At 51.5% G+C, this 12,472-nt stretch overlaps 1 protein-coding gene across 1 annotated transcript in view; it reads left to right on the top strand.

The window, feature by feature from the left end:
• hdac4 (histone deacetylase 4) overlaps positions 1-10,666 on the top strand; it is a 69,685-nt gene extending 59,019 nt beyond the window's left edge. Inside the window, exons 4-6 of the mRNA XM_077002469.1 lie at positions 6,459-6,716; positions 9,780-9,930; positions 10,545-10,666. Of these exons, the coding sequence (XP_076858584.1) occupies positions 6,459-6,716; positions 9,780-9,838 (317 nt within the window). The 3' untranslated portion in view covers positions 9,839-9,930; positions 10,545-10,666. The remainder of the gene's footprint in view (positions 1-6,458; positions 6,717-9,779; positions 9,931-10,544) is intronic.
• The last annotated feature ends 1,806 nt before the right edge of the window (positions 10,667-12,472 follow it).

Below are 12,472 nucleotides of genomic sequence, written 5' to 3'. Positions count from 1 at the left end.
CGCCAGCAGCCTGCAGTGTCCTATCTCAATGCCATTCACATCTCAGTGCACATTGTTCAAGCAGTGCCCGCTCCCCTGCCTGGTCTGGCTGCCACACGAGTATGGCCCTGAAGGGGGCGCTGTCCACAGCCCGCCACGGACAGCCTGCCCCCTTTTTACTGTCTGCCCAGTGAAACACAGGAGTGAACAGTGAGTTGAAGTGTGTGTGTGTGTGTGTGTGTGCGCATATGAGTGTGTTGGTAGCTGGGCGGTATCTAGTCTATTAATGCTAGAACAGCTATGTTTAGTGGTGAATCTAAATTCTCTTTCATTTAAACCCGGAGGAGGAGAAAGGCCTTAAGCTGAGGGACATAAATTGTCAGATGTGTGTCTCCTTTATTATTCCTTATTCTCTGATTTGATAAGTGGTCTCTGTTCATTTAGCGATGGCTAAACTCCCTCAAAAAAAGTTACTGGTGTCTGCATGCAAGGGGCTGTGATATCATGACACGATGTTGTTATTTCGGTATTATGGAGAGGCTGTAAACAAGCGTTAATTACACTGCACTGTTAAGCCACACACTAGCACATGGATGTCAGCTCATTATTCTCTTACCTTATCTGTTTCCTTTATTGATTCATTTTTTTATTACAGTTGTTTTTTTTCTTTGTGTTTCTTCTTAAATTGTTCAGTTTTGTTAATGTTGCAGTAGAAAACCCTGAGGTCACGTAAAATGTTCTCTTACACATCGTTGCTTCCTAGCAAACCTTAGAAAAGCTAAATATTGTGATAAGTATTGTGGAAATGTTTACGATATTATGTTACTGCCATATTTCTCGGACCTCCGAACACGCCCCGGCTTCTGACCAATCACAGGCCGTTTCCCAGGTTACCCCTCCAGCCTCTTCCTTTAGCTCGCCTGGTGTCTGTAGTGTCAGTTCTCCAGACCCTGCGGGAGCTGATGTTACCTACGCCCTGAGCTGTGGTGATACAGAATCTCCCGTCCTGCTGCGCTGGGCTGTTCAAGAATCCTGGTCTATAAGTAGCTCCACCAGCCAGCTTGGATCATGCACTACGACCATCGACTGGTGGTCAAAACCGATCGATGTGAATTATCTCAGTATGAAACGCGATATCGCAAGATTTGAATGTTGTAATACCCTGATATAGTGGTGGCAGCATCTGTTCTGGGGCCTAGGGTTTTTTTTTTAAGCACGGATACTTTATATAACTTCTTTGGTTTGTGTAGAAAGCAAAACTAGAGTGAACAGCCCATGTGTTGGCATCAATTAAGAAAAAAGAGCTTGGTCTTTGTTGCATATTTAGATCTCTTTTATCCTGATTCTTTGACAGTAACCTCTTAGCAGTCAGTGTCTTAATACCTCACCAGAGAAAGCACTGTTGAAACATCTCTGAAGATGTCGGAAGTCGCACGTGCAAATAATTCCAGAAGCAGTCGGAGAACATTCCACATCGCTGAAGCATTCCATCCACTCCTGGCCTCCATGAAGCCCACCAGGCTCCTTTCTTGTTGTCTCTGATTTTTGTTTTGGTTTTTTTTTTTGAGAAACCTTGTGGGAGTGCATTTTTGGCACAGCTCGTCCACATTCACAGCGTTCATAGCTGGACAAAGCTGCCCTGGACAGTGAAGCAGGTGAATCTGTCCCCCTGGGCATCCTGGATGTCCAGTTCTCCGGCCTCGCCGCTGAAGCATTCAAACGCAGTGCTGTGGGCCTGAGTGCTCCTGCCCCGAGGGCCCGTGGGCCAGTGGGCCGGCAGCGGTGCCAGCGTGTGCCCGTTTGAGTGGCTCGGCGTTGGTGGGGCTGTCTTTACATTAAGCTGTGTTTAAACCTGCTGTGTGTAATGAGCATTGGTGCTCCTGTGTGATTTGATTGGACTACATAGTATGTGACAGACAGAGAGAAAGAGAGAGAGACTTGGTTGTTCTTACACACTCTCTCACTCTCCTATCTCTCTGTATCTCTCTCTCCCTCTTCCTCTCTCTCCCTCTGTCCCCCCCCCCCCCCCCCCCCCCCCTCTCTCTCTCCCTCTTTGACCCACTGCTCTCTGTTGCACTATCCAGTGCCCTGCAGTGGTTACCGTGGCCTCCCCATGGTGACAGCAGGCCCTGGCGATCCACGCGGGGCCCGCTCGTCTCAGGCGTCCGAGCGGTCCTAATGCCCATTGATCGCTGGCCGTGGCGTTCTGAGATGTACAGAGTGCAGTTCTCCAGTCATGTGATCAGCGAGAGAGGATGATGGAGAGCCTTTTAACTAGCACTCACAGCTTCACTCCAGAAACTTCTGCAGAGCTTTTATTATTATTATTAATAATGTTTTTACAGCTGTCTTCCGGTCTTCTATTAAATAGAGATATATGCGCTTCTATTGAAAGCTTAGAAAAGTGTAGGTGAATAAGTGTAGTATTGATTGATGTGAGGGTTGTATAAGAGTAGACCGTTGCTCTTAAAAGCAAAACATTACTTTTTTTCCAACATGCATTAGTCCAGTAACCATCTCACGTGGATCTCCGGAACACGCACTCACCCAATGGATCTCACGTGAATCTCCGGAACACGCACTCACCCAATGGATCTCACGTGGATCTCCGGAACACGCACTCACCCAATGGATCTCACGTGGATCTCCGGAAGTGTTTTGTCCATGCTGGGCAAACATGAGGCTTGTGTGGACTGAAGACATTGCTAACAATGACTTTGCAAAATAATCTAGTGACCAAGTGAACGTTGCCCTGTTTATCTCCAAATCAGGAAGATTCACTCCTTAATGTGTGCCTTGGCCTTTCAAAGTGGGTCAGTCCGTGTGTGTGTGTGTGTGTGTGTGTGTGTGTGTGTGTGTGTGCACGCCTGAATCCTGTGTATACACACACACACGTACAGACTCTTGGGGGGAAAATGTCTTCATCCCTACGCAGACTCCACCCTGACCCTGTGCCCTGTTTTTGGGTTCTCTGATCAGTGGGCGGAGCTCGTGAAGGAAGGATGTGTTCACATGCTCCTGCTGGGCCAACCCAGCCCGTCCTGAAAGGAGCCTTTTTACGGGCACTGCCATGCTGACGTGCACTGGGGGGGAGACCTCAGCCATGCCTGGTCCATGGGTCCTAGCCAGAGGGCCACCCAGCAGTTCACACACACACACACACGCACACACTGCTTTGCCACAGGAATACTGTTGAGGTCATTATGACCTCATCACGGTGCCGTCAGCCAGCGCCGAGCTGTGCTGTTAATGCTCATGATGGATCCGGGACCGGGCGGATTGGTCAGGGGGCCACGTGAGAGGCACGTGTGCCCGGCTGATCCCAAGACTCCGGGCTTTTCTGGGGAGTGAACCACGTGACCTCTCTGCACCTCTGAAGTTACGGGGTGGGGGTTCGTTTGTTGTTCTCGCGCCTCTGCTTCTGCGTCTCCAGCGGCTCTCGCCGGGTTCTCCGTTGGGCTGAGCTGCGTGAGAAACGGGGAGCGCTGGAATTGACAAGCGCTCTGGAGAGGGTCCAGCTCGGCCTTGGCAGAAGCAGGAAGGCATCAGACTCGTTTATGTCATTTACAGGCATGGCTGATGAACGCCGTGTTGGAAGCTATTTTTAGCTGGCTGGCTCTGGGAGGGCTACGTTCTTCCCACAAGCACTGTTGTTCCTCCTGCTTTCTGGTTACCCTCACCCTTTTCACTCTCTGCTCACCTCTCTGTCTCTGCTGGCCCCTCCCCTGCCCTGGCCCCTCCCACTTCTACACATTCCCCTCTCTCTCTCTCTCTCTCTCTCTCTCTCTCTCTCTCTGAACAGTGCTTGGGGCCTGCACATTCACTGCTTGCTCACGTCCTATTCACTGGCCTCTGTGTGTGTGTGTGTGTGTGTGTGTGTGTGTGTGTGTGTGTGTGTGTGTGTGTGTGTGTGTGTGTGTGTGTGTGTGTGTGTGTGTGTGTGTGTGTGTGTGTGTGTGTTTGATGACAGAGTCTTTGTCTCTGCTGGAGAACAGACATGTCTCTGTAAAATAGCTCATAGCTCTCAGAGGCCTTTGCTAACGTCACAGTCATGCAACCTTGCTCTCACACAGCCTGGGCGGGGGTGACGTGGTCAGGGAGTCGCAGGGTCCCGGGGGGTTAGGGCAGCCCTGGACTCATGGATGTGTGTGCGTGTTGAAACGCTGGCGGGCCCGGATCAGACACGACCCACTGATGACCGTGAGGATCAGCATGTGGAATCCAGCTGAAAGCAACACGCTCCCGTCCTAATTAGAGATGTTGTGTATCTGAACATTTGTCTGGCCTGACCTTCAATGGCGTGTGGAGTCTTCACTGTGAGACACTTGGAGAGGGAGTTGATCAAATTCTTGTTTCCAAAGTGGTGCGTGTTGGGTGGTTGTACGTGTTCTTCGGGTGGGGTCATGCAGCGGTGCGCTGGGTGGGGGAGGGTCGGTCATCAGGACACAGCTACTCCCATGATGCACCACTTGATGGATATGGCCACACGCAAAACACACGTGAATCATTAGTCTCCATTAGTGCGTGTGTGTATGTTGGTGGGGTGTGTTTCATTCTGCGTGGTTATTGTGTGTGTTGGGGGGGTCACACCATGCTGGCTAGGAAGGGTGTGGAACCTTGTGGAAGGGTGTGGCTTCGCTGGGGAGTGAGGAGGGGTGTGGCCTCACTGGGCAGGTATGCAAGGGCGTGGCTTCACTGGGGAGGTGTGAAAGGGGCGTGGCTCCGCTGGTGAGGTGTGGAAGGGGTGTGGCTCCACTGGGGAGGTGTGAAAGGGGCGTGGCTCCGCTGGGGAGGTGTGGAAGGGGCGTGGACCTCTGCTGTGTCCAGGCCTGTGAGAGGAGCTGCTTTTCTGTAAGGTGTTTAAACTTGGCTGCATGAGGCTGTTCACTCTGAGAAAGGTGATTGGACAGATATCTCATGCATCTCATTACTGGGCTAATGATGCTTCTGCTATAAAGCGAGTCAAGCAACCTTTTCCAAATAAATAATAAATAGTACATTTTTCCATCATTTTACGTTTATTAAAAGACTGTTCCGATGTTTACCAGAGTTGTTTAATTAGAGGTTTTGTTTAGTTTGCTGATGTCGTGTGGAGCTAACCGGCATGTTAATTAGTGCTAATAGTTGTTTGTTTTGAGTCGGTGCCTGTGCCGGGCGCGAGCTCAAAGCAGACGCCACCAACGTTTCGTCCTGCGAGAGCGCGGGGGGACCAGGGTGGACAGTGCACGCCGGTCTGAGAGGAGGCGCTCGTCTGAGAGGAGGCGCTCGTCTGAGAGGAGGCGCCCGTCTGAGAGGAGGCGCCCGTCTGAGAGGAGGTGCCCGTCTGAGAGGAGGTGCCCGTCTGAGAGGAGGTGCCCGTCTGAGAGGAGGCGCCCGTCTGAGAGGAGGCGCCCGTCTGAGAGGAGGTGCTCAGAGGAGTGCGGTGTGCTCTCTTCTCTGGGCCTGGGACTTTTTCCCTCCTTGTGCAGCCAATTCTGCACCACAGATCTGATTTGATTACATTGCAGCAGAAGTGTTTCCTCTTGTGTACATGGATAAAACTGTACAGGCCGGACCCTGAGCACACACAGCCTCTGTGGGCTTTACCTTGACCTAATTATACCGTAACAAAAGAGACAGTCAACCAAACCGACAGCCAGTGATTCACTCCACTCTGAGTCAGACCCATTCACCCCCACTCTGAGTCAGACTGATGCAAGTACGTAAAACTTTGATCTAGTCTGAATGCCTCATTTGCACAAGACTTTGGGAGATTCTTTAACTGAGATTTACATAAACTGTAGTTGGTGTTCAAAAGCATTGAAAGGTTTTGCATTCCTAATTAAATACTTTTTTGAAGTTGGATGTTTTCTTAACAGTTCCTCATCCTTAACACACATTCCCATTCCTGTCCTCTCCCCTCTCTCTCTCTCTCTCTCTCTCTCTCTCTCTCTCTCTCTCTCTCTCACACACACTCACACACACTCTAAAACTTCCCTCTGTTTCAGATTTCAAATTCAGATTTATTGGCATGTGTTATAATTAACAACAGTTGTCAAAGCCATTAACAGAATTGACACTAATAGTGATAAAACTGTGGAGAAAGATAATCAATTAATTAAATAAATGTATTTTCATTTAATTAAACTAATCAAATGCATAGCACAGAGATGGGATGGGTTTAAGATGGGGCTTGATAGTTTTGTGGCGGTTGTATTACACTGCGATGATATTTTAACAATTCAGCAATTTCTATTTAATCGAGTTATTAATGTATTCGTCTTTGCCGTTTTGAGCTGCGGTATGGAGAGGCTGCAGGGCATGCTGGGAAATGTGAAGGTGCTGTTTCCCTTTGATGGATGTGAGGGGCTGTGTTTGTGGTAGCTGCTCAGATATGCCGTGTGGTGATGAGAGTTGGGGCGTCCCTGGAGAAGCGTGAATGGTGTTTCAAAGCTTGTCGGGGGGGGAGGTTCACCCAGTGCCGTGTGTCTCCTCCGTAGTTGATGTGAGCGCGGCGCTGCCTCTGTCCGTGCCCCCGGCCGCCATCCCGATGGACCTGCGCGTGGACCCGCACCACGTGGCCCCCGCCCCGCCCCCCCCCGGCCGACCCGGGCCCGCAGGAGCAGCAGTTGCAGCACGAGCTCCTGGCGCTGAAGCACCGGCAGCAGATCCAACGACAGCTTCTCATCGCCGAGTTCCAGCGGCAGCACGAGCAGCTGTCACGCCAGCACGAGGTCCAGCTCCAGGAACACATCAAGGTGAGCCCCGCCCCCCTCTTCACGCTCCGCCCCCCCCGACACTGCCCATTGGGCGGGTGGGTGGGTATGCGGAGCTCCGGATGAAGGCGTTTCCCCGTCATGAACCCTTCATTCCTCACGGCCCTGATATTACCATCCGTAGCAGAGTGTGGGGCTTCTGGGTGTGGAGAGAACTTTAGGTGTAAGGAAGTAAGTGTGTGTGTGTGTGTGTGTGTGTGTGTGTGTGTAGGGCTGTGGTTTCCTGAAGCCGTGCTGCTGTCAGTGCTGTCCTGTCTGAGGTCTCAGTGTAAAGCCCATGATTGCAGAGTGGAATGTGCTCAGCAGAATGCCAGTTTTCTGTGGGACTGTGTGTGTGTGTGTGTGTGTGAGAGAGAGAGAGAGAGAGAGAGAGAAGAGGGAGAGGGAGAGAGACAAAGAGGAGAGAGTGTTCAGTTGAATGTCACTATTCTGTGTGAAGGTGTGTGTGTGTGAGGGAGAGAGTTCGTTCAGCTGAACTATGAACTGTGGGAAGGGTTGTATGTGGAGAGAGGGGGCCTGTATCGCTATGGGAACCCTCCTTGGGAAACACCATGAAACAATGAGCTCAACAGACCTCTGGCTTTGCTGTGTTGCCACGGTGAGAGTTCTGACCAATCAGAGAGTAGCAGTCTCAGCTCTGCTATAAATAGAACAGTGTGTGTTTGTGTGTGTGTGTGTCTGTGTGTATGTATGTGTGCATGCAGGATGGACATTGTATGGGCAGACAGAGAGATGGAGGGAGAGATGGAGGGAGAGATGGAGGGAGAGATGGAGGGAGAGATGGAGGGAGAGATGGAGGGAGGGGAGGTTGACGGATGTTCTCTCTACGTTGATTAGCACCAGTGAAGAGGTTGTGCTTCCTCATCTATGTTACTCTGTGTAACAAATGACTGCAGGAGAGGGAGAAGGAGCAGTGGGTGTGGGGGTGGAGGAGCAGTGGGTGTGGGGGTGGAGGAGCAGTGGGAGTGGGGGTGGAGGAGCAGTGGGAGTGGGGGTGGAGGAGCAGTGGGAGTGGGGGTGGAGGAGCAGTGGGTGTGGGGGTGGAGGAGCAGTGGGAGTGGGAGTAGTGGGTGGAGGAGCAGTGGGTGTGGGGGTGGAGGAGCAGTGGGTGTGGGGGTGGAGGAGCAGTGGGTGTGGGGGTGGAGGAGCAGTGGGTGTGGGGTGGAGGAGCAGTGGGTGTGGGGGTGGAGGAGCAGTGGGTGTGGGGTGGAGGAGTAGTGGGAGTGGAGGAGCAGTGGGTGTGGGGGTGGAGGAGCAGTGGGTGTGGGGGTGGAGGAGCAGTGGGAGTGGAGGAGCAGTGGGTGTGGGGGTGGAGGAGCAGTGGGTGTGGGGGTGGAGGAGCAGTGGGTGTGGGGGTGGAGGAGCAGTGGGTGTGGGGGTGGAGGAGTAGTGGGAGTGGAGGAGCAGTGGGTGTGGGGGTGGAGGAGCAGTGGGTGTGGGGGTGGAGGAGCAGTGGGTGTGGGGTGGAGGATCAGTGGGTGTGGGGTGGAGGAGCAGTGGGTGTGGGGTGGAGGAGCAGTGGGTGTGGGGTGGAGGATCAGTGGGTGTGGGGTGGAGGAGCAGTGGGTGTGGGGTGGAGGAGCAGTGGGTGTGGGGTGGAGGAGCAGTGGGTGTGGGGTGGAGGATCAGTGGGTGTGGAGGAGCAGTGGGTGTGGGGTGGAGGATCAGTGGGTGTGGGGGTGGAGGAGCAGTCTGTGTGGGGGTGGAGGAGCAGTGGGTGTGGGGGTGGAGGAGCAGTCTGTGTGGGGGTGGAGGAGCAGTGGGTGTGGGGGTGGAGGAGCAGTGGGTGTGGGGGTGGAGGAGCAGTGGGTGTGGGGGTGGAGGAGCAGTGGGTGTGGGGGTGGAGGAGCAGTGGGTGTGGGGGTGGAGGAGCAGTGGGTGTGGGGGTGGAGGAGCAGTGGGTGTGGGAGTAGTGGGTGGAGGAGCAGTGGGTGTGGGGGTAGTGGGTGGAGGAGCAGTGGGTGTGGGGGTGGAGGAGCAGTGGGTGTGGGGGTGGAGGAGCAGTGGGTGTGGGGGTGGAGGAGCAGTGGGTGTGGGGGGGTAGGAGCAGTGGGTGTGGAGGATCAGTGGGTGTGGGTGTAGAAGTAGCCGTGAATATAGAGATATCTCTTGCGTAGACGTAGATCACAACCACATTGGCATTACAAATGTGATCATGACTATGAGCGCCAGTGATTCATGTGCTTGTGGGATTAAGATGGCTCCCTAGTAACAACACGTTTATTCATTATGTGTGAATATCTGCACAAAACAATTATTTTAGTAATCTGTTAATTAATCAAGTAATCTGAAAGACTGCTGTGACTAGCTTTTCTTCGTTGCCTATGTTTTAGATTATATCTGTTTTTTATCCATTTGTGAATTAGAATTTAATTATCAGACTGCAGCATCCGTTATCTCAGAAGTACTCGATGGGTGTAGCACTGAAACGTTATTATGACGGCCCATCACCCATGAACCACAGTGCAGTCACTATTGTTTAGTTCATTCTTGGAACAGGACCGTTACTGTACAGACTCTTGGTCAGATAATGAAAGTGTTCACATTTAACAATACTTAGTTCACTTAACGGAATCAGATTCCTGAAGAGGGTCTTTCAGGCGAGGGTTTAGTGGGCGGAGCCAGCTTGGCTGTGTTCCAAATGCATGCGCTGTCTAGAATGGAACTGGAGCCCGGAGTGCAGGGTTGAGGAGAGACAGACAGATGGCGCTCTTGACTGGGCCTGTCGGGTGGGAGTGGCCTGTCATGTGGGAGTGGCCTGTCCGATGCAGCACCCTCAGCTAGAGAGATCGGACCTGAACAGACTTGTGGTCAAACATGTTCTCCTCAATCTTCTTGTGTTGTCTCATGTTTACTTCATATTTAGTTCATTAAAGTCAGTGTGTTGGTGACTTAAATATACTAACAAGTTTTGCTCATGCACATGAAAACATGTAATGTACAGTTTCACTGACCTGACCTTCTCTCTCCGTCTCTCTCTCCCTCCCTCTCTCTCTCTCCCTCCCTCTCTCTCTCTCTCTCTCTCCCCCTCCCACCCACTCACAGCATCAGCAGGAGTTGTTGGCTCTGAAGCATCAGCAGGAGTTGTTGGACCACCAGCGTAAGTTGGAGCGTCACCGGCGGGAGCAGGAGCTGGAGAAGCAACAGCGTGAGGAGAAACTACGGCAGCTCAAGAACAAGGAGCGTGGCCAGGAGAGTGAGTACACACACACACACACACACACACACACACACTCACGTCATCATCAGCAGGGGTGCTAAAGCCACGCAGCTGTGGAAGGCATCACGCAGGCTTTTGACTTCATCATGAAGCTTGGATCGTTTTTCCTCGACATTTCCTGGTCCTGTGGAGCTTTCTAGTGAAGCCCATTTGTATGCATACGATGTAACGATATCAAAGACTGACATTTCATCCTGCCAGTCAAAGAGGCAAGAGCGCAGAAATAGCCAGAAGCTCAAGGACCACAGGACCCGGTTGACATGCCTCTGGTCTGGGCTTTAAAGTAGCACCGCTCATTTGAAATTACACATGAGTTCATGGCATTTAGCAGACACAAAGTGCTTTAGTTGTCTACTCAGAAAAGCTCAAATAGGTTAAGAGTTCAAAAATGCCCTTGAAACGAGATATTTTCAGTGAGTGCTGAAACCTGGAGATACAGCGCAGTTCAGTGCTGCCAACCCCACCAGTCTGCCCAACAGTGCTGAGTAAACGGCTCTGGGCAAACGCAGCCAAGCTGCCCGGGCATGCGAGGGGGCGGGAGGGGGCGGAGCTCATTCAAAGCGCTCTGAATGCTGGCGTGTGATTGGCAGGTGCAGTGGCAAGCACAGAGGTGAAGATGCGTCTGCAGGAGTTTGTGCTAAATAAGAAGAAAGCGCTTGCCCAGCGGAGTCTGAACCACTGCCTGCCCAGCGACCCACGCTACTGGTACGGGTGAGTAGCATGCCAAGGGCAGACACACACCAACCAGGGACCTCCCCCTCAAACAGGAACCTCCCCCCCAAACTGGAACCGTCCCCCAAACGGGGACCTCACCCATCACACAGGCGCTCCTTCTGAAGAAGGAAACATCAAAGCATTACCCTTCAAAGCATGAATGTTGGAATGTTGTCAGAATACAAGGTGAGGCAGCTAGACAGCTAATTTATTAAAGAGTAAATCCCAGAACAGAGGCCGCGACTCTGAAATCTCTTTATTTTCTTAATGGTCTTAATTTTTTCCCCAGCACTTAAAAGAAACAGCTGTGCTGTGGAGAAATGTGAAAATGTAAGTTTTCACATTGTAAAAGATAACAGACGTAGGTTCACACACACGCGCACACACACACAAGAACACCCACACTCCTACACACATTAGCTGCCAGACTCGGATAATGAGGGAGAAAACAGTGTACTGCACTTTCATGTGTGCAGTGTGATCAGTAGCATAATGGACCACTCTGTTCTCACCCTCCTGTGTGGGAGGAGGAAGATTACACACACACACACACACACACACACACACACACACACACACACACACACACACACACACACGCAGGATAGGGGACTCTGTATCCTCTGTAATCTTACTGGACTGTACAGATAGTGGCTGGTTGATCTTGCGCATGCTAGCAGTAGCATCATTTCACTGTTTCAGCGTTAGCCTTGAGGCTAAAAGCAGCAGTCAGTCAAAGGTGAGCGTGTTTACCGTCTCACCTTCACAGTAAGTAAGATCAGGAGTGATGAGGGAACACAGGCAAAGCCAACCAGGAAGGTGGAGTGTTTCATTAATTGAACGGTTCCTTCTCACAGTCTTAAGTTCAAGACCTTTCTCCCAGTTGCGATATCGTCCCGACGCCCTCCTGTCATTGGTGATGGCGGGGCGGTGGGAGGAGCTAGCAGAACCGTGCAGTCAAGGGCATCGTGCCCAATCTCTGCACCCACAATGCTTTGGGCCTTCGTTCTAGAATTTTTATTTTATTTTTTTTTGTGCTGCGTCGCTCACAGCAAACGTCTGACACGGCTGTACGACAACAGAAGACCATCACAAGAGGCCACTTTGTGCTGCACACAAACCAAACAGGCATACACTTAATTGGTCGTGTGTGTGTGTGTGTGTGTGTGTGTGTGTGTGTGTGTGTGTGTGTGTGTTGTATTTATGTTGGTGAACATAAGGCCTCAAGATCTGTGCAGCTGTCACATTCCCAAACCTGGACTGTGGTGCCCTAAACACCCAGCTGCTGAACCTCTTCTCTGCCATCACACACTTATTTCAGCCTTTGCACTGATGCCTTAAGCTCTTCGTCATTAAAGCAAGACTTGGAATCAGATCTGGGGATTAACATGCAGAATTTTATGTTAAAAAATAATGAAATACAAAAGCTAATTTAATTAGATTTTTGGCATTCAGATTTCTTAAGTTTTATTTAAACTGAACTGGTTCGATTCCAGGTTGTTTTCTGAAGGGTCTTCAGTGGGGCATGAAATAATATTTTCACATGTAGCAGAAAGGACCACGTTGAGAGGTGATTTATGCTGTGTGAGGCTGTCTGCCCGACGGCCTGATGTTGACTCTCTGGGTTTGGGTTGGACCGCTTGTTTGGATCCTCGCTCGGGGGGGAGAGGGAGGGTCTGCCAGAGCAGGAGAACAGCGTGAGCTACAGCCTTGACCATCTCATCTGCCACTTGGCACGAGCCGATCCCTATGACTAACTCTGTGTGTGTGTGTGTGTGTGTGTGTGTGTGTGTGTGTGTGTGTG

Source organism: Brachyhypopomus gauderio, chromosome 4, assembly GCF_052324685.1.
Source record: "Brachyhypopomus gauderio isolate BG-103 chromosome 4, BGAUD_0.2, whole genome shotgun sequence".
Taxonomy (NCBI): Eukaryota; Metazoa; Chordata; class Actinopteri; order Gymnotiformes; family Hypopomidae; genus Brachyhypopomus; species Brachyhypopomus gauderio.
The sequence above is the reverse complement of the archived record's forward strand: the minus strand, read 5'-3'. Positions and strand labels throughout refer to the sequence as shown.